The sequence below is a fragment of the Phytophthora ramorum genome, assembly GCF_020800215.1.
Source record: "Phytophthora ramorum isolate Pr-102 chromosome Unknown Phyram_PR-102_s0006, whole genome shotgun sequence".
Classification (NCBI taxonomy): domain Eukaryota; phylum Oomycota; class Peronosporomycetes; order Peronosporales; family Peronosporaceae; genus Phytophthora; species Phytophthora ramorum.
Window position 1 is genome coordinate 3,500,976 of NW_027150652.1, and position 17,839 is coordinate 3,518,814.

At 55.2% G+C, this 17,839-nt stretch overlaps 8 protein-coding genes across 8 annotated transcripts; 6 read left to right on the forward strand and 2 right to left on the reverse strand.

The window, feature by feature from the left end:
• Nucleotides 1-372: 372 nt before the first annotated feature.
• On the forward strand, nt 373-1,083 carry KRP23_7991 (uncharacterized protein; the record flags this gene model as incomplete). Its single annotated transcript, XM_067893374.1, has 1 exon — nt 373-1,083. One exon carries the CDS (start codon nt 373-375, stop codon nt 1,081-1,083), a length of 711 nt encoding a protein of 236 aa, XP_067745163.1.
• A 1,059-nt stretch (nt 1,084-2,142) lies between these two features.
• Nucleotides 2,143-2,868, forward strand: KRP23_7992 (uncharacterized protein; the record flags this gene model as incomplete). The annotated part of the gene is made up of 1 exon (XM_067893375.1): nt 2,143-2,868. The coding sequence occupies one exon, from the start codon at nt 2,143-2,145 to the stop codon at nt 2,866-2,868; it is 726 nt and encodes a 241-aa protein (XP_067745164.1).
• Nucleotides 2,869-3,941: 1,073 nt separating this feature from the next.
• On the forward strand, nt 3,942-4,544 carry KRP23_7993 (uncharacterized protein; the record flags this gene model as incomplete). The annotated part of the gene is made up of 1 exon (XM_067893376.1): nt 3,942-4,544. One exon carries the CDS (start codon nt 3,942-3,944, stop codon nt 4,542-4,544), a length of 603 nt encoding a protein of 200 aa, XP_067745165.1.
• Nucleotides 4,545-5,255: 711 nt separating this feature from the next.
• On the forward strand, nt 5,256-5,660 carry KRP23_7994 (uncharacterized protein; the record flags this gene model as incomplete). Its single annotated transcript, XM_067893377.1, has 1 exon — nt 5,256-5,660. One exon carries the CDS (start codon nt 5,256-5,258, stop codon nt 5,658-5,660), a length of 405 nt encoding a protein of 134 aa, XP_067745166.1.
• A 1,324-nt stretch (nt 5,661-6,984) lies between these two features.
• Nucleotides 6,985-8,096, forward strand: KRP23_7995 (uncharacterized protein; the record flags this gene model as incomplete). Its single annotated transcript, XM_067893379.1, has 6 exons — nt 6,985-7,179; nt 7,252-7,341; nt 7,407-7,481; nt 7,553-7,759; nt 7,829-7,903; nt 7,965-8,096. The coding sequence occupies 6 exons, from the start codon at nt 6,985-6,987 to the stop codon at nt 8,094-8,096; spliced, it is 774 nt and encodes a 257-aa protein (XP_067745167.1).
• A 183-nt stretch (nt 8,097-8,279) lies between these two features.
• Nucleotides 8,280-9,694, reverse strand: KRP23_7996 (26S proteasome non-ATPase regulatory subunit 13; the record flags this gene model as incomplete). Its single annotated transcript, XM_067893380.1, has 4 exons — nt 8,280-8,774; nt 8,851-9,248; nt 9,320-9,492; nt 9,612-9,694. 4 exons carry the CDS (start codon nt 9,692-9,694, stop codon nt 8,280-8,282), a joined length of 1,149 nt encoding a protein of 382 aa, XP_067745168.1.
• A 280-nt stretch (nt 9,695-9,974) lies between these two features.
• Nucleotides 9,975-11,764, reverse strand: KRP23_7997 (uncharacterized protein; the record flags this gene model as incomplete). Its single annotated transcript, XM_067893381.1, has 2 exons — nt 9,975-10,013; nt 10,976-11,764. The coding sequence occupies 2 exons, from the start codon at nt 11,762-11,764 to the stop codon at nt 9,975-9,977; spliced, it is 828 nt and encodes a 275-aa protein (XP_067745169.1).
• Nucleotides 11,765-12,992: 1,228 nt separating this feature from the next.
• Nucleotides 12,993-14,439, forward strand: KRP23_7998 (uncharacterized protein; the record flags this gene model as incomplete). The annotated part of the gene is made up of 2 exons (XM_067893382.1): nt 12,993-13,766; nt 14,296-14,439. The coding sequence occupies 2 exons, from the start codon at nt 12,993-12,995 to the stop codon at nt 14,437-14,439; spliced, it is 918 nt and encodes a 305-aa protein (XP_067745170.1).
• Nucleotides 14,440-17,839: the final 3,400 nt, after the last annotated feature.

Genomic DNA, 17,839 nt, shown 5'->3' on the forward strand with positions numbered 1-17,839 from the left:
GCGTGTGGTGAAGCGCGTCGTGGGGCGCATATGGCGTCACCAGGCTGTATGAATGAGGCTGCCAACCCACAAAATGGAGCTCGCCATCTGACGAACACAGCCACACTTTGAATACAATAGTTTGCACTTGTCACGAGGCGGAGAGTGGAGCAGCCGCCACATATCGTGCATGTGTTGTGGGTAAGAACCTTCTTGGGCAAAAAAATCTCTTTCGAGCGTTGCAATGTTACTATAGATGCACGCACGACCACAGCTCGATGCACTCTTTTACAGTCCTATCCACACTGACAGCCGAATAAACTCGCTGTGCTGCTGCGGGACAGATCGGCTGAGCACAACCAAAGTCTCTTGACTCCACACACTCGGTTGACGATGCCTTTCGCTAGGCTCGCCCGATTCTTCAGCTTTGGCTCGTTCCGTCGCCGTCGCCGTCGAGACGGAGCTGCGCAGCGACGACGCCAACTTCGCGAATCTGCGAGGGTACACGGCATTACCACCGTCAAAGCCGTCGTCGAGGTTTCAGATATGGAGGCCGCCTCCGTCGAGTTCGACATGTGCAGCAACAGGTCCCCGCCCGCCTCACTAAACTCCATACGCAACGGTGTACGTACAGAGCGCCTCGGACAAGATCCAACGGAGGTTTCAATGAGGTCGATCCGGTCCTTTCGAGCAGTGGGTCATGTAGACCTCGTCAAGAACGATCAGCGGAAGCTTCGCAAGGCGTTGAAGCGAGCAGTAAAGCAAGAGCGCAAGGAGGCGCGCAAGGTGAAGAAGCTGGCCGAAAAAAACAAAAAGGGTGAGGTGAATCAAGGCACCAGTAGCAACCACATTGCTTTGCTGTCGGCAGGAAGCGTCAGCGATTGCAGTGAGACGTCGGACCAGGATATTCTCGCAGAGATCTGGGCCATGCGGTCGTCGTCGCTTGACCGTGAGAGCATTGAAGACATGCCCGAAGTCGATGAAGAGCTTCCACAGGAACCGATGGAGTTCCTGTTTTTCACGGGCTGTCCCGACGACAAGAACTTGCACGGGTGCCGACGGTACCCGCCGGCGACGTCGTATGCTACTTCGTGCCATACTTAGCCAACACTGGTGGCAAACATGCCACCACTGCTCGCACCGCGCTTTGGTGCCGTTCTGGGATAAACAGATCGACTCAAATCAAGAGCAGCTCATAACAATTGATGAGGTAATACTGAGCTTTCCACCGACGGTAGTGGACGACGACAAGCTATATTCCGCTCCGGTATTTGGGCGTCAGGCTATGATTCGTTTCGATGCAAGGCTTTGGGCAACGCCCGACGAAACGAGGGGCACCTATAATAGTTACCACGCGCCGAGGTTCAGAGCTGGTAAATAAATGTATCCTGGCTGTTAGCCTTTCGTCTCTTCGCTACCAACAGTCCTTGTCCGCCGGCGACTTTTCTGCAAGCTCACGTTCCGCCCTGCCGCAGCAGCGTGATATCCCCATCGTCAGCCCGCATCCAGGCAGCGCTGCAACGATTCATTTTTCCGATGACATTGCAAGTTGCAGCGCTGCAAGCTCGCAAAAAAAAAAAAAGGTTGGAGGAACGGATCGTTTATGCACGGGATAGGATATGTACCCCTACACAATATTGCGAACGATAAAACCCTCTGGAGTCTGGGCGAAGCAAAGCAGGTGGGGGCATACCAGGCTGGCATTGGCAGCCCACACGACTCTAGATGGCTGTCGTCAACGCAAGGCAAGACAAGCTCCCCTCGGCGACGTGCAGTCTCGAAAAGCTTGGCCTTGGGGGAAATCAGGCTGTCCGTGCTCGAAAGACGGTTCCTTTTTGTTGCCTTCAACAACCTTGCGATGAAGCGATCTTTACGAGCCACGCTCAAGTGATCCCTTGGCGCCTCGTCTGCTGAAACAGTTGCACCGCTGCTTCTCGATAAGGTTGCTGCTCATCTCCTCGTACGCCGCACAGTCGACCATATCGATACTTCAACGGGATCCAGAGCGACATGCGACGCGCAGAACCGAGCCATATCAGCAGAAACATGCGCGGATCAATCAATCTACAGTACACAACAGGGCGAACCCATTCTTCCCGAAAGCTTCCCCTTCATTTCCAGTCTGCCACAGGGAAGCGAAGAGCCTCCTTGCCTTCGCTAACGATGCCCATGCCGACCGATGCCGCTCCGATACGCGCGCCGCCCCCGCCAGTGCCCACCGCGCTTCTGGAGCCGGCGCCCGAGCAGGAGCCAGTCGCGCGTCGGCACGCGTCAGCTCCTGAGCCGCCTACGAAGTACAAGCATCGCGGCCTCATGCGCGCCATCGGCGGGTTGTTCAAGCGCAAGAGCTTAGACGCGGACGACGTCACGGCCCCCAGCGACAGCGAAGCCTCGCAGCGCCGTACGTCGCGCTGGTCTCGCTGGTCGCACCGCCAGTCGCTTCCCGAAGCGCCGCTGGAAGTCGTCGCGGCGTCGACGCCGGCCGCTGCCCCTATCCTGGAGAACGACTCGGCGGCCTCATCGCCGCACATGGAGGAGCCCCCCGCCAAGAAGGCGAAGAAAGTGAAGGTGGAGAAGGAGAAGAAGCCCAAGCCGCCCTCGGTCAAGAGTAAACAGTCGCCCACCGACCTGTCGGAGCTGCTCGCCGCCGACTCCTCGAGCGACGAGTCCGCGGCGGAACCGCAGCGCGTGTCGTTCCTGTTCTTCGGAGGCAGTGACGTGGACAGCACGTTCCTGCCGGACTTGCGGCCGTCGGAGCTGGACGACCTGCACGAGAACGAGATCCGCCCGTCGCTGCAGGCCAAGATGCCGCTCTTCTTCTCGCCGCCGCTCGTGGAGAACATGCGTCGAAGCAGCATCTTGCCCGACCCCAAGGAGTACGAATTTTAGAGGGGAGGGGCCCTGCGAGAAGCAGAGGACGAGCGGCGGATGATTTAATATTTTTTGGTGTGTAGCAGTAGAGTAGACGAGGAAGTTCCGTGAATTCAGACACCACAGACACCAACAGACTCGTCCAGTTGATTCGTGTCCGCGGAGACTTTCGATGGAGATCTCTCGGTTGCAGCCATTCCGATGGAGAAACCGACATGAACACGAGTATCCAACATCTTTTCAATAGCGCGCTCTCTACAAAGTGGACAGGGGTCAAGGCGAGGACGCGAAGCAAGGCGAAGTGGCCTGGCCGCCTGTCATTCCAAGCAAGTTGCTGCTTCAATGCGGCGACGCTATTGCCACAGTTTTACTCAGACGCGCGCTGTGCATCTCCTAAGCTTCGATCCCCTACCCGTTTCACGCAGGAGTTGGCAAATTCACAGCAAGATTCGTTGCCTGCGCTATTCTTTTCTAATGGGTTGTTGTAGCGAGGCTTGGTTTTGCCGCCTCCACTAAGTCAGATGCCGTCCGTATGGGTCCCATCGTGCGATGTAAACACTTGCCGAGCTGAAGCAGGAGCTTGGCCAGCGCTTGCTTCTGCAGGTCAATAAAGGCGCTTTTGTGAGAAAGTGTTCCTCCATCGGTGTGACCGCTCGCTGCCATTAGTTCTAGGCATGACTTCATGTCCGTTTGAACGCTCCTCATTGCCCCGCGGTGCCACATTAGCAGCGAAGAGTCAGCGCAACTGAGTGTGTGCTTATCCTGGGAGTACATAGACTTCCAATATCCTACTACGGACACCGTCTGCATGCAAAAGGAGTCAGAATCCAGACTGGTTCCGTTCGGAGCTACGTGCTCTATCGGATGGCGGCACGTTTTGGTCCCTCCTGCAGTCCGTAGCCCGGTTGTCAATCTCAGAAAAGACGCGGCGCATTGACTCGCTCACCACGTCTCGACCCGCTCATTCGTCCTGCTCGTCAGCCCGCCATTGTGCAGTGGAAGCCTCTCGAGCGCAGTAACAGGTTCAAGCGTGTCTTACAACGCGCCACTACAAGAGCAGCAACAGCGCAGCGGAGACGTTTAACTGCCCGATGGGAGTGTCGGAGTTCTTTCACTCCGTGTGGGATCTCCTGCGTCGGCCATTTGAGGAATGCACGAGCTGCTGCGACGTACTGGACCCCAACTACTACCGCAAGACGTCGCCCGGCGTGCGCAGGAGTCCGCAAATGTTCAATCGTTTCAACGACGTCAAGTACGACTTCTCGAAGTCACGCCCCCCGTCGTCGCTGCCGCCGTCGTCGTCAAACAGCCATGCAGACATAACGCAGCGCTCCAACATGTCGTCCGGCTCGGGGTCGCGCTCAGCTTCGCCAATGAATTATTCGTACGAGGAGGAGGAGGAAGAGCGACACGTGCAGTTCTTGTTCTACGGCGGCAGCGATCCCCCCACGCCCACGTCGGCAGGAGGACCCGGAGGTTATCGAAGCGACATGATCTCAAACTATGTGGAGCCCATTAGTCCGGCGGCTTTCGCATCGCCACGGATAAACCACGAGATGCCGTGCTTCTTCTCGCCGCGAAATACGCCGGCGCAATCCCCGATGTCTGCGCCAATTTACTCGCCCCACCTCTTCAAAATAGCCGAGCAGCGACACCGACACAGCGCCGGACACTACTCGCGGTACTCCAGGTGATGGAGACCGCCCTGTGTGTGCGTGAAGCCCCTCGTACCTCCATCTATCTATCTGGCAGGCGTGTGTGTAGAACAAGCCTCATCCTAGAGTACTGTACCAGGCATTGCTCCGTCGCCAATGCCAACTATGAGGTTCCCCTGCCTGTAATAAAGCCCTTGAGTCTCCACAAGCTCGCTCTTTCCTACACTTCTTGATGAATCTGTAGCATACGCAAACTGGCGCCACCTGCGCTGACCATCAGCATGGCTGGCGTCAGGAGCCGAAGTGCTCGCCGAGAAACAAGTGCTCACATGCTCAAAGGCGTGGCGTCAATTCCCAGCCAGCTGGAGTTTCCAAGTAGGGGCGCCGCGGATCGGAGCCCTAGCTCCATCAAAACTTGGTGCTTCGAGGCGACAGCAGGCGGGTGGTCACTACGCCGCCCTCAGGTGCGAGCTGGATTTTACCGCCGACTTCATTCGCGCTGTTCCTGATGGCCATGTGTCTGTGGCCACGAAGCCCAGTTTCCTCTACATCCGCACCGAAAGCCTTGAAGCGCTCGGATCAGGTGAGCAACGCAGCTTTTCTGGCTTGCAGACCAGCACAATTAGAAGCCATCAGACTGTCGCCTTCGAGTCTGGCATAGCGATGCTCATTTCCCAATTCGACTCCTGTGACTCGAACCACGTTCCGCCGTAACGTATCCCAACCAGCAACACACACCTCCACTCTACCATGCGAGCTTTCATGCGTGCCATCGGCCTCGGCGGCCTCTTCCGTCGCTCCGTGGTCGAAACTGCGACGACGGTGAACACTCCCGGCGGCTTCCGCGTCGTCACTCTCGAGCAGTTCGAGAAGATGACGACCGTGGACAACTCGTTGGCCTTCGAGGCTCGCCGCAGCCGCCTCAGCTCTATCAACGAGCGCCCGCAGTTCCTCTTCTTCTGCGGCAGTGACACATCGGCGTTCCCGTCGGGAGAACTCACGTCCCCCAACGGTAGCACGCTGGCGTCTCGTCTCGCTAACATGACCGCCCCCACTCCGGCTCAGCCGGCGATTGACCACCACATGCCCGTGTTCTTCATGCCGCCGCTGTCCCCCACTCGCCCCACGCTCGGGGCCGGATTCGCCGGCTGCTAGTCGACTTTGAGTCGACGGTCTTCATTGTCACCGCTCTCCTCTCTCTTCTCTCAAGCACCAGAACACACCACAAAGAGGGGATTTCCAACACATGAAGAAGCAGCCAACCCCAGTGAGAAGACGAACTACTTCTCACGTCGAAACGATGCAGCAGCAATTTTCGACTATCTATCTCCTGGTTGATCGCGGCATTGGCGACCGAAGCCAGTGCATCAAGCAAGCGATCGATCAGTTTTGATCAAGAACCATCCTCTCTTCGCCGTGAGGACTCTTCAATTATGACACCTCCCTCATTCCGTCGCTCTCCGATCGAAGGACTCGACACGAGTACACTCACCTTGACAACCGCAGCGAACGCAAGCTCCGGCAGCTACGTCAAGGATCTACCCGCTACTACCTGCTTCAAGTCGTTCGGGGAGTTTGCAGACATGCCTCTCCCCCTGGCCCGACGACCGAAGCAAACGACTATCACGTCCAGCAAACTATAACCACAACGCATTTCTCATCGGAAGGAAATGATTTATCCAGGTTGTGTATGGCAACAAGGTCTTGTGCTTAGCTAACAAAATCGCAATGCCAATATGAAGCTAATCGCTCGGTTCGAGCACTACGAACCGTTAAAGTTGATCGATTTGACGAATAAGTTCCTTGCCTATAAATATGTGAGCGCCGAAATCTTGACTTCCACGTCCTTGTTGGTGGTCTTCGTTCAGCTTCCTGCCTCGATTGTGCAATAGCAGGAATGGCGCCTGTCAGAAGGAAACGCAGTGCAGGCGCAAGCGCTTGGCTCAACTTCTTAACCACGAAGGGGGAAAATTATCCTCGCAAGTGTCTTCGGACAGGTGAACGAGTGTTCAGTTTGCTATGAGAGCCATAACATCTCTCACCTTTCGTATTACAGGTCTGCAGACCTCCCAAGCCCGGTGTTTCGTGGCTCCAAGAGCCTCCCGACACTCCCAAGTCTCCACTCCGGCAGAAACGCCACGTTCGACCTCGACGTAGCATTAGCGCCGGCCACACAAGCACCGCTGCTTTCTCCACTGAAAATCACCCGGCGATCGGAAGAGGTCCGTACAGATCGATCGTTTGTATCTTTCGGTTGCAAGCGGCCAGTATTAATTGAAGCGCAGCTTACGTCGGGAGCGCCAATGCCACAAACTACCTCTTCGAGCAAGATAATCTCGATCGCGATAACCAGCTGCCGACCTTCGACACGGACGCAGCTTGGTCGAGGTGCTCACACGTACGTTGTGCCATGGCCACTATCTATCTTCACGTGTTCAGCATTAACGTTTTTGCTTCCCCACATACAAGCCCCAAGAAAATGGATCGAACGTTTCCGGAGCAACTGTCCAACACCGAAGCCAACACTAACAAAGAGCTGAAGCTGCGGCGAGAGATGGCATGCGAGAAACACGTCCGGCAATTGGAAATCACACGACGACGAACCACCATCGCTGCCGCATCCCAAAGCTTTTTCGACCGTCTTGCCTTGCTGTCAGTTCGTGAATCCATTCATGTGCGGTACACGCTGCTTGCTTTCCATTCGAAGTATTGCACTCGACTCATGGGTTTTGTGTGTTCCTTGTAGGCTTTTGAGGCCCAACGGGAAGCGCTGCTGAATTTCTGCCTGCAGCAATTTTGCGGTGAAGTTGATGCCTATGAGCTTGATACGATCCACGTGAGTACACAACACGCCGTTGTTCTATCGTAAACTTACTGTATTTGCACCTTTGTGCTTGGCAGCGTGATGTAGTACAGATGATTGCAAAGGCGCAGCACGAGTTACAAAACAAGTTTGCCAGACAGGAGAAAGATGAGGTGCGTTGGCGAAATGCAGCAGATAGTACTCAACAACTGCTCTCTTACGAACGCTATGCTTGGTACTGCAGTCGCATGTTGCACAAAAGAAAATCGCATTGCAGCAACTGAAGAAGTACCAGCACGAGCAAATCGAGCAGCACCTCGCCAATTCCAAGGAACAACGCAAGCAAGAATTGGCCGCTCGGGAGTGCGTTATGAAAGAGCAAGCACGTCTTGACAGGGGCGTTGAGGCTCGCGAATTGGAGAGGCAACAATTCACCGAAGCCCATAGAAAGGTGACTTTCTGGTTACTTGTAGTACACACCGAGACTCCACGCTGATGCCATCGTGGTTTGCTCTGCTAGAAACTCGCCGAACAAATCGAGAACAACGTCGTAGCTCGCAACATATTTCAACTGGCCGTCCAGGGATCGAGTCCGGTATGTTTTGCAAACTTGGGATTGTTTTAGCTTGTGAAAGCTGATTGTGTTTGCCTTGCAGCTGTACCGAACGCCATGGTGGTCTGACGAGTCGGACGAACGCGTAAAAGGTTTTCACCGACCCATGACAGTGCAAATGCCCACGCATTCGCCAGTAACCCAGTGCAAGAAGAGGTGCCAATGGTATGACTAGCCAGGATTCAAGCTGGAGAAATACAAGCACAAAACACGCCTTCCGCCTCGCCACACTGAACAAAACATGTCAACCGTCTATCGCATAATTGTTCACCGTGTTACCACCCTTCGCATTAGTGAAGGTGCTGGCGCTTGTTGCTTGCTTCAACTCGTGCTAAGGACAGCTAAAGTGGTTCACTGCCTACTGGAAAAGTTCCGGGGTTTGCTCCTCGACATACAGCAAAGTCGAGTTCACCTTCTTCTCCCAGCCATCCAGACGACTCACGAGCTCCTGAAGCTGCGAGTTGTCCAGCACGCGCGGCTGCACCCACGTAACACGCACAATAGCATCCACCTGGTCAATTGTGCCCTTGATGAGCTTACAGGACAGCGCACGCATCACGAGCCACTCCACCTGCTCCAACGGCAGGCGGGTGGCCTCTGCAATCTCGTGGAACGGAATATTGCGCTCGTGCGACGGGCGCTTGAACACCAGTACCATCAACGCCAGCAGAGCCACCTTCTCCTTCACGTACTCCTGCTTGCTCACGAGCGCTGGCTGTGCGTTGAATTCCTTGCTGTTCTGGCCCACGATTTCATTGAACCGGTCGATGTCGCCCTTGTTGAACGCATGCAGAAGATCTGAGAGCCACTGCTTGTCCGTACCTTCCAGCGCACGCAGAATCGGGGTCGCCAACTGCACAAGAAACATCACCACACAAAATCAGACCGACCCCACACACACCACTTAGCGCCACAGCAGTCCAGCGTACCACTTCGCCGAAGTTGAAGACGCCGTCGCCCGTAAGTGCAGCGATGCTGATGTTCACAGCCAGGTCGAAGCGCTCGTCCGGGCGCATCTCGTCGTACTGTGTGTAGGCCAGAAACATGAGCGCGTTCTTGTAGAACTTGTCAGCGGGGCCCACAGCTCCGTAGTAGTCGCAGGCCACGCGGTAGTAGGACGCGTGCACCACGGGCTCAGCTCCCACCAGACTCTCCACCACTTGTTTATCGTCGTCCACCGTCGCCTTCACCTCGACCAGAAACTCGGCTCCGCGACGGAACTTGAGCTGGGCGATCTGCATTTTGCACAGCAGCACGGCCTCGTGGGCCGTCTTGGTGCTCAGTTGGCTCAGCAGCTGCTCCATGAACTCTTGAGCCTTGGCGGGGTCTGTACAGAGTAAAAATGAAAGGTTTAGAGCACGATATATCTTTTTAAGTAAATAGTAATTGCTTTTTTACCGGCGAATTGGGTGCTGATCTCTGTGCAGATGACCACGAGACGGATCTGGTTGAGCTTGTCCTGGAAGATGCGGATGAACTCCTGGTACAGCTTGGGCAGATTCAGCGGGTACTTGTGGCACATGGGGTCGCGCACGAAGGCCTCCAGCTCTCCAGTGAGTTCATGGTAAAGTCTGCGAAAAGCGATAGATAGGACAAGTTAGCCGATAAGAAAAAATCTTTGACAGGTTCGCTGCGGTTTCTTGGGGAATCATGGACGGATTCCGCCGCGTGAAAGGAGAGCGAGGCGTACTTGCGCACGTGTAGATCCTTGAGCTTCTGGTAGCGTTGCGCGATGTCCGGGTATGCGGCCTGCTCTTGGGCGATGAAGTCCATTGCGGTCGCTGCTGGTTGTTCCTCGGTCGAATTGGGAATTGGATCCTTGCTAGAAGAGGGAGGTGGTGTAAAACACATAAATATGATCTAAAATGGTCCGAATTTAATTTAGGCGGTTCAACAGGATCCAAATAAGTCCGAAAACAAAACCGTACACCAAGATAGCTACACTGACTGGGTAGTGCCCAAACTTGCATGGACTGCAGGTCCGTCAATTTCCACGACGGCGCGAGCAGAGATACATTATACAGTACAGACTGCAGCTTTGGATTGAGAAGATTTATGCTGAGAGCGCTACGTCGCCATTAAACTTGCTGGGCTGTAGTCATCCGACTTGGACGACCTGACAAATGCCAATACGTACACACCAATTGTCCTCGTCGCCGCTCTGCCGTGTCATACAACCATTACGGCGTCACCGTCTCCTTCCATGCGCGCGCAAGAACCCCCACAAAGCAGCCGGTCGTTCGACGCCCCCGCCAATATGCCGTTGGTCCTTGCCAACCCATTGTCGTTCATAATTCGCGCTCTGACCCGGTTTACTTGACTGCTAGTACTCGTTGAGAGCGGGCCCACGCGACTGGGTGGCACGAAAAGTGTCGTCTTCGCTGCAGCCGCCATCGTTGCAGCACTCGGTGCTTGTGTCGAGCCACCTCCTGCCGATACAGAGCGAAAAATGATTGAAGCCTTCGGTCCGAATCTGAACCCAGGGTGTTCCAGATAGGGCTGGTAATATGGCTTTCCGCCGTCACCCGACGATGTAGATGTCTCCGTCCGTGCCCGAGAAGGCGGCCAATCCACAATTATATGTCGGACGGATTGCTCGTTGCGCGACTGAAAGCGCGTCAACAAGTTTCGCGCGGAATCCACCGATATATCCGGCAGTTTGCGCAAGGCCGCGGCCTCCACTAGCCGCATCAACTCGTCGAATGTCATCAGCACGCCCAGCTCCGCACGAGCCACAACAACACGCATGATACCAGCCTCGTCGCTCGGATGGAAATATCCATTGTTGCCCTTCGCCAGACCACCCCGTGCACGCTTCTTCACGCGCCGATGCAGTGCAGCAAAGTGCACACCGAACATCTTGGCGGCCGCTCGCAGACTCATACCCTGCTGCTCTACGGCCGCAATAGCCTTCTCCCATGTCTCGGCCGGCACCGTGTGACTCAATTTATAGCCGCGCTTATCGTTGTTGGACGACGCATTCGACTGCATATCGTCTGTGACGCTGCCATTGTTGCCGACCCTGTGCAGAATGTACGACGGCAATGAACTCACACGCCTATCATCGCTGCCGGGTCCGATACCGTTCTCACTCTCCAGACTGTCGTAGCTCGCAATCGATCGCATCTCTCCATGACCCACCGTCTCGCTCGTGGGCCAAGTGGCCACATTCTGTCGTCGTTCCTCCACGAGCATGGCGCGGCGTTGCTGCTGCTGCAGAAACTGCCGGTGGCGCTGACTGAATCCGTGCTGCAGCTGCATCTGGCGCTGCGCCTCACTGTCCAAACGAAGGCCAGTAGCAGCGGCGGCCACGATCTCCAAGGCCGAGCTGCGCCTGTCCTCGCTCGGCTCCTTCTCGTCGTCGCTGCTGTTGCCACTGCTCAAGCTGCTGCTCGTGACCTGCGCCACGCTGCCTCTCGCATTGCTGCTACGCTTGCCATTGCTACTGGTCTGGCTGTTGCTCTCTCTCTCACTGCTAGTGGTTCGTCCTGTCACAACTGATAACGGCGCGGCCGACCGAAGCGGCGGCACCTCGAGGCGCGTCGGCAGCCCGAACACCTCCTTGGCCCCACCGGACGCCGCCGCGCCAAACGCGAAACTGTTGAACTGCACGAAGCCGTGTATGCGCTTGAACTCGAGCACCCAGCGCGTGGGCGGGAAGTCGGACGGGACGGGCACGGTGCCGCCCTGACTGGCCACAGCGCGCACCGCGAGACGCACGTCGTCGGACGTGACGCGGCGCTGGCGGTGGAGCTGCTCACGCAGCACGCGCAGCGCTTCCTTCTCGCCGGCCTCGCTCAGGTAGCGGCGCACCGAGGCTGCGCATGACCGGCTACGACTCATGTCGACCAGGTGAAGGTGAAGGTCGAGCTCGACGGCCTGAGTTTTGTTGGGCTAGCTTGATGCGAAATGAAGCCAGAGCCAATACACATTTAGGTCGGATCGTTCTCGACGTTTGATTATGGCTGTCCATAGTGAATGCAAGTGAAGACTGCGTGTCTATGAAGCGTCGCAGCTCACTTCAAACGCTGGCTACAGCTTCCTGTGGCAATGCTGCGGCGTTCAAATTGATCTTGGCTCATTACCTGGAGCGCCAAGACACACCATCGCAGGCGTGGCTTCAGGCTCGCGCTTATGAACGGAAGACATTCTTGACCATTCTTAAAATCCGATCCATCGAATTCGACGCTGTTCCAGAGTGGCAAGCTGAATGCGATCGAACAGTCGCTGCACTGGTAACTGTCAGGGCGAGTGAACGTTCACATGAACGTCTTCGCTGGGCTTGGTGGGGAGCAAGCTGCGGTCAGGCACGTGGTGCACTTTGGACTGCAGGCCAGGCTGCTCGAGGCACACATGAAATGAAGTTCCGGTTGTGCCGAGATGCGGCGGTGCCAAGATTGCGAATGGTGGTGGAGCTCTTACTGAAGCAGAGTGTCGTCGTGGCAGCGAGGAGTGATGTGTGAAGGAGATCCTCATCGATAGAGCAAGTGGCTTCAATGTTGCTCCGGATCGTGACGAGTTTCCCAGACCTGGTGTGGCTACTTGGATGTGGCCACCTGAAAGTCGTGAAATGGACCCCACTTCGGATGAAGTTTGTGTTCGATTCTGTAGCACCTCAAGACCAACCGCATCTAGGGCACCTGAAAATCTGCACGGTAACCGAGCTGAAGGCTGTTCTGCGGAGGCAATTGCGTCCTGCGAACTCGAAATTCCCATTTGTGAGTGCTGAGCGAGCACGATTTTGTGGACGCGCAACGTCTTGGATAGGAAAAATAGCTCGCATGTAGCTAGATATCAACCGTGACGAAGCAACCAACGATTGACTCGCAGGGCACAGGAAAATGTCACCTCGAAGTCGTACACAGCGAGCATTACGCAGAAAAATGCACCACCAAAGGTCAGCCTTAACCCCAACATTTGCAATAGGACGCAAACGCAAATATTCGTCCGACCTTCGTCCGACATGAACATTCCCATTTCGGACCAAATCATGTAGCTTTTGTGTGACACTTTGTCTGAATCCATTTCCAAACGGCCCCTGGTCTACATGACCATCCAGCGTCGCAGCGCCATGTCGGGTGCCTTGGTGCGCCGCTACCTGAGCGAGGCCGGCGAGAAGGAAGCGCTGCGCGTGCTGCGTGAGCAGCTCCACCGCCAGCGCCGCGTCACGTCCGACGACGTGCGTCTCGCGGTGCGCGCTGTGGCCAGTCAGGGCGGCACCGTGCCCGTCCCGTCCGACTTCCCGCCCACGCGCTGGGTGCTCGAGTTCAAGCGCATACACGGCTTCGTGCAGTTCAACAGTTTCGCGTTTGGCGCGGCGGCGTCCGGTGGGGCCAAGGAGGTGTTCGGGCTGCCGACGCGCCTCGAGGTGCCGCCGCTTCGGTCGGCCGCGCCGTTATCAGTTGTGACAGGACGAACCACTAGCAGTGAGAGAGAGAGCAACAGCCAGACCAGTAGCAATGGCAAGCGTAGCAGCAATGCGAGAGGCAGCGTGGCGCAGGTCACGAGCAGCAGCTTGAGCAGTGGCAACAGCAGCGACGACGAGAAGGAGCCGAGCGAGGACAGGCGCAGCTCGGCCTTGGAGATCGTGGCCGCCGCTGCTACTGGCCTTCGTTTGGACAGTGAGGCGCAGCGCCAGATGCAGCTGCAGCACGGATTCAGTCAGCGCCACCGGCAGTTTCTGCAGCAGCAGCAACGCCGCGCCATGCTCGTGGAGGAACGACGACAGAATGTGGCCACTTGGCCCACGAGCGAGACGGTGGGTCATGGAGAGATGCGATCGATTGCGAGCTACGACAGTCTGGAGAGTGAGAACGGTATCGGACCCGGCAGCGATGATAGGCGTGTGAGTTCATTGCCGTCGTACATTCTGCACAGGGTCGGCAACAATGGCAGCGTCACAGACGATATGCAGTCGAATGCGTCGTCCAACAACGATAAGCGCGGCTATAAATTGAGTCACACGGTGCCGGCCGAGACATGGGAGAAGGCTATTGCGGCCGTAGAGCAGCAGGGTATGAGTCTGCGAGCGGCCGCCAAGATGTTCGGTGTGCACTTTGCTGCACTGCATCGGCGCGTGAAGAAGCGTGCACGGGGTGGTCTGGCGAAGGGCAACAATGGATATTTCCATCCGAGCGACGAGGCTGGTATCATGCGTATTGTTGTGGCTCGTGCGGAGCTGGGCGTGCTGATGACATTCGACGAGTTGATGCGGCTAGTGGAGGCCGCGGCCTTGCGCAAACTGCCCAATCTATCTATTGGAGGTGCGCGAAACTTGTTGACGCGCTTTCAGTCGCGCAACGAGCAGTCCATTCGACACCTTATCGTGGACTGGCCATCTCCTCGGCCTGCTGTGGATGTGTCTTCAATGCCAGCGGATGCCGGACGACAGCAGCATCAGCCGTATTTGGAACATCCTGGTTTTGACTACGGAGAAGCAGGTACGGGGGGCACTGCGACCGCTGCGGCCGTTGCGGCGGCGACGTCAACTGCACTTTTCGTTCCGCCTAGCCGTCTAGCGTTGAGTATTGTTGGTTATGGGGGCGAGACCAAAAAATCAGCAATGCGACTAAGTGATACAATGAGGGCCATGGAACTCGGAACAACACCGTCGATGTCGTCTCCATATGTCGGATGCGTTAGGCTCTCAGAAACAGAGCGCCCTCGCGATGATTGCATTTAGGAGAGCGGGTAATGGACCTTTTATAAAAGCAAAATGAAATAACCTTGTACAGCTTTATGAGGACGAAACAATGTCGAATCCTTTTTTATTGTTGCAGCGGCCTACGATGGCTCTCTCTGGAGATGCCGAACGACGACTCTCATCCTACTCTCTTTCCGTTTGTGTATACTTTACATTGTAGTGGTTCATTAGGTATTCGTTAGGTAAAGCACTCACTGATTCACTTGAAGACAAAGCCTACCGAAAGTGTAAGCGAGGAGCTGTCTTAGGACTGCTGTCCATCTTGTGCAACCGTATTTTGATTCAACCATCCAATGCCATCCAAACGTAAATGTGCTAAATTCCTGTAGAATCGAAGGCGACAATCTGCGCCGCACTCCATTCCAGCACTGCACGTTGTCCGTCCTGGTTCGCGTTTTCAATGCCATAGCAGTCCCACCTTCAGTGCGATCCACATACAGGGACTGGATCACGTTCGAATAACCATAACCATTAGCGCGTTCGTTGTGCATTCTTCTGATCGTGTTCGTTCAGCAAATTTATATTTCCAGACGATCAAGCTCAATCCCACAGTTTATATTATAGCAGCATTCCGACCAATTTTCGTTTAGCTATTCCACAACTTCAGCCTTCGCTGCGGTCAGCACCAACTCACTGAACCACGCAAAGGTGTCAATCTCGCGCTGCATGATCCATAGCCGTTGGGGTCTGCTGTTCGCAGCAAGGCTTACTTAGCCAGCCAACAAATTGCTATTCTGCCGCACTGGTAGCAACCTTCGGAGACCAGCCTTGCGCAGCTCCGTACACTGGATCCCTACCGCCGAAGTGGCGATGGCAAGTTGTCATTGATCCCTCCAAAATCAGCGTTGCAAGTTGGTCAGCCGGGCGGTTGCGCTGCAATTCATTGATGCTTGCATAACCATCCAACCACTGGCAGATTCCAATTCTGTGCAACGGGACCCACGCAGGACTGTGCCACTACAATATCATCACTTAGACCAAGGAAGAAAAACTGTCCATGCAGTGCCGAAAGTCTTCACAAAGACACATGAGCAATAGAAAGTAAACTTTTGAATCGATAAATGGTGATTGCGTACCTACAGTGCGCGTAGTAACTCCCCAACAGTTTGCATCTCAAACACCAAAAGAAACGAAAAGGCTACTCAGTCTTCCTCATCTTCCTGGTGATGTGGAATAGGAAGTTCAACGTCCTGCTCCTCAAACCATTCCAGTACTGTCTGCTGTCCGTATTGACCCGCGTTCGCAATCGCCATTGCTGTACCGCCCTCAGTGCGATTCGCGTACAGGAACTGAATCACGTTCAAGTGTCTGTTTCCAGCAGCATGGTCCACAGCGTCCGTCGTACATCCTTCTGATCGGTTTTCGTGTAGCCATTTCACCACTTCAAGATGACAAGAGCATGCCGCCATGTCCATAGCTCGCGCCGTGCAGCCTTCCGATCGACTTTCGTGCAACCACTTTACCACGTCAAGGTGGCCATTTTCTGCTGCCAAATTCATAGCAAGGGTCGTACAACCCTCGTTTCGGTTATTGTGCAGCCATTTCACCATGTCTAGATGACCATTTTTCGCAGCCAAGTCCATCGCCAACGTACTGCAGTCATCGTTGTGGTTAGCGTGCACCCATTGCATCACTGCGTATTGTCCCGCTCCCGCAGCATAGTCCATCGCGTCGGGCGACCAGTTGTCGCTGTAGTGCTCCTGCAGCCACACCAAAACGTCTACATGCCCGGCTTTTGCTGCATTGTTAAATGCCATCCGTGAGCAGCCTTAAGATCGGTGGACATGCAGCCACTGCAGCACGTCCAAATGACCATGGTAAGCAGCCCAGTCCATCGCATGCGTGACTCTAGGTGGTCACGCATTATGAAACCTCCAAGCCACATTTTTCAAGGATTTAGTTTCCTCCTTGCAACTTTCCTCGAAACGCTGACAGCACAGATCAAATGTCATGCTCGCAGTCGGATGCTGTCGGAAATTCAGTCGTTTCACATTGAGTTGGGCGTATTCGTGTAGCCACTTGATCATTTCAAGGTTCCCACCAAACGCAGCGGGCCCCAACGGCCAAGGAACATAAGGGAACTCAGTCACGAGCCATTGAACAATTGTCAACTCGCCTCGCTCCGCCGCAACGTCAAAAGCGACCAGCTCTGCCCAGAGACTTCCCTGGCGAAACATCGTCGCGTCCTTGGTCTTGATCCATTTTAGTACCGCTAAATCTCTGTTTAGAGCCACAACAAGTGTCACCTCCAAGTTCAGAGCTCTGGGGTTGTGTTGATACAATTGTTGCAGGATTGGCAGGCTCCCCTTATCAGCAGCATACTCCATTGCAAGTGTGTAGACACGTTTCTTCTCCGACAAGGATGCTTCGTCCTCCAGTCTGAACGTCAGACGGGCAATGAGACGCTTGCTCCCCAACTTGACTGCGTTTGGCAGCGTCCACTTGCCAGAGCAGTCGATCAACGCGTCGATGCTTGCCGTCACATGGGCGAGCGCTTGGATGCGAGGGCGTTCGCGACACACGAGGTTCACGGCTGTTAGAGGCTCCGTGACTTCTAGAGGGAGGTCACTGAGGCGCTTCTTGGACTGAGAAGTACCTCAAGATACAAAAAAACATTTCCAAAAATTCGGTAGTTTTTCGACGCACCGAAAGAAAGAAAAGATGACCAGTCCCAAGAAGTGCCGAGTAGATGATGGATATGACGCACCAGCAGCTGAAGACGCGGGTCTACTGGTGGGTATTCGTGTCGTGTGCCACGAGTGACTGCGCGCCCTCGCTCTGGGTCACGTCATGACTGTACTGAACGAGTTCGCAGACTGCTGCGCCTACTGGACGCTCCCCGACGCGGTCCAGTCAAAGAACACGCGACTGATTGACTGCGTCGTTCGCCACACTCTCAATTTACCACAACTCAGTGACCAGGAGAGGCAACTTCACTTCAAGTACGCCTTGGGGTATTGAAGTGGTGAAATGGCTACACGAAAACGGATCGGAGGGATATACGACGGATGCTGTGGACCTTGCTGCTGGAAGCGGACACTTGAACGTGATTCGGTTCCTGTGTGCGGATCGTACTGAAGGTGGGCGTAGAGGCGGACTGAATCAATCAGTGAGTGAAGCGGAGTTGGTATTGTTTTATTGTTGCTGACCTCTTGACCATCGTCGGATAAGGTAATGGGCAGCAATTGCGTCTTGAAAGTGAAAGAATAACGGTT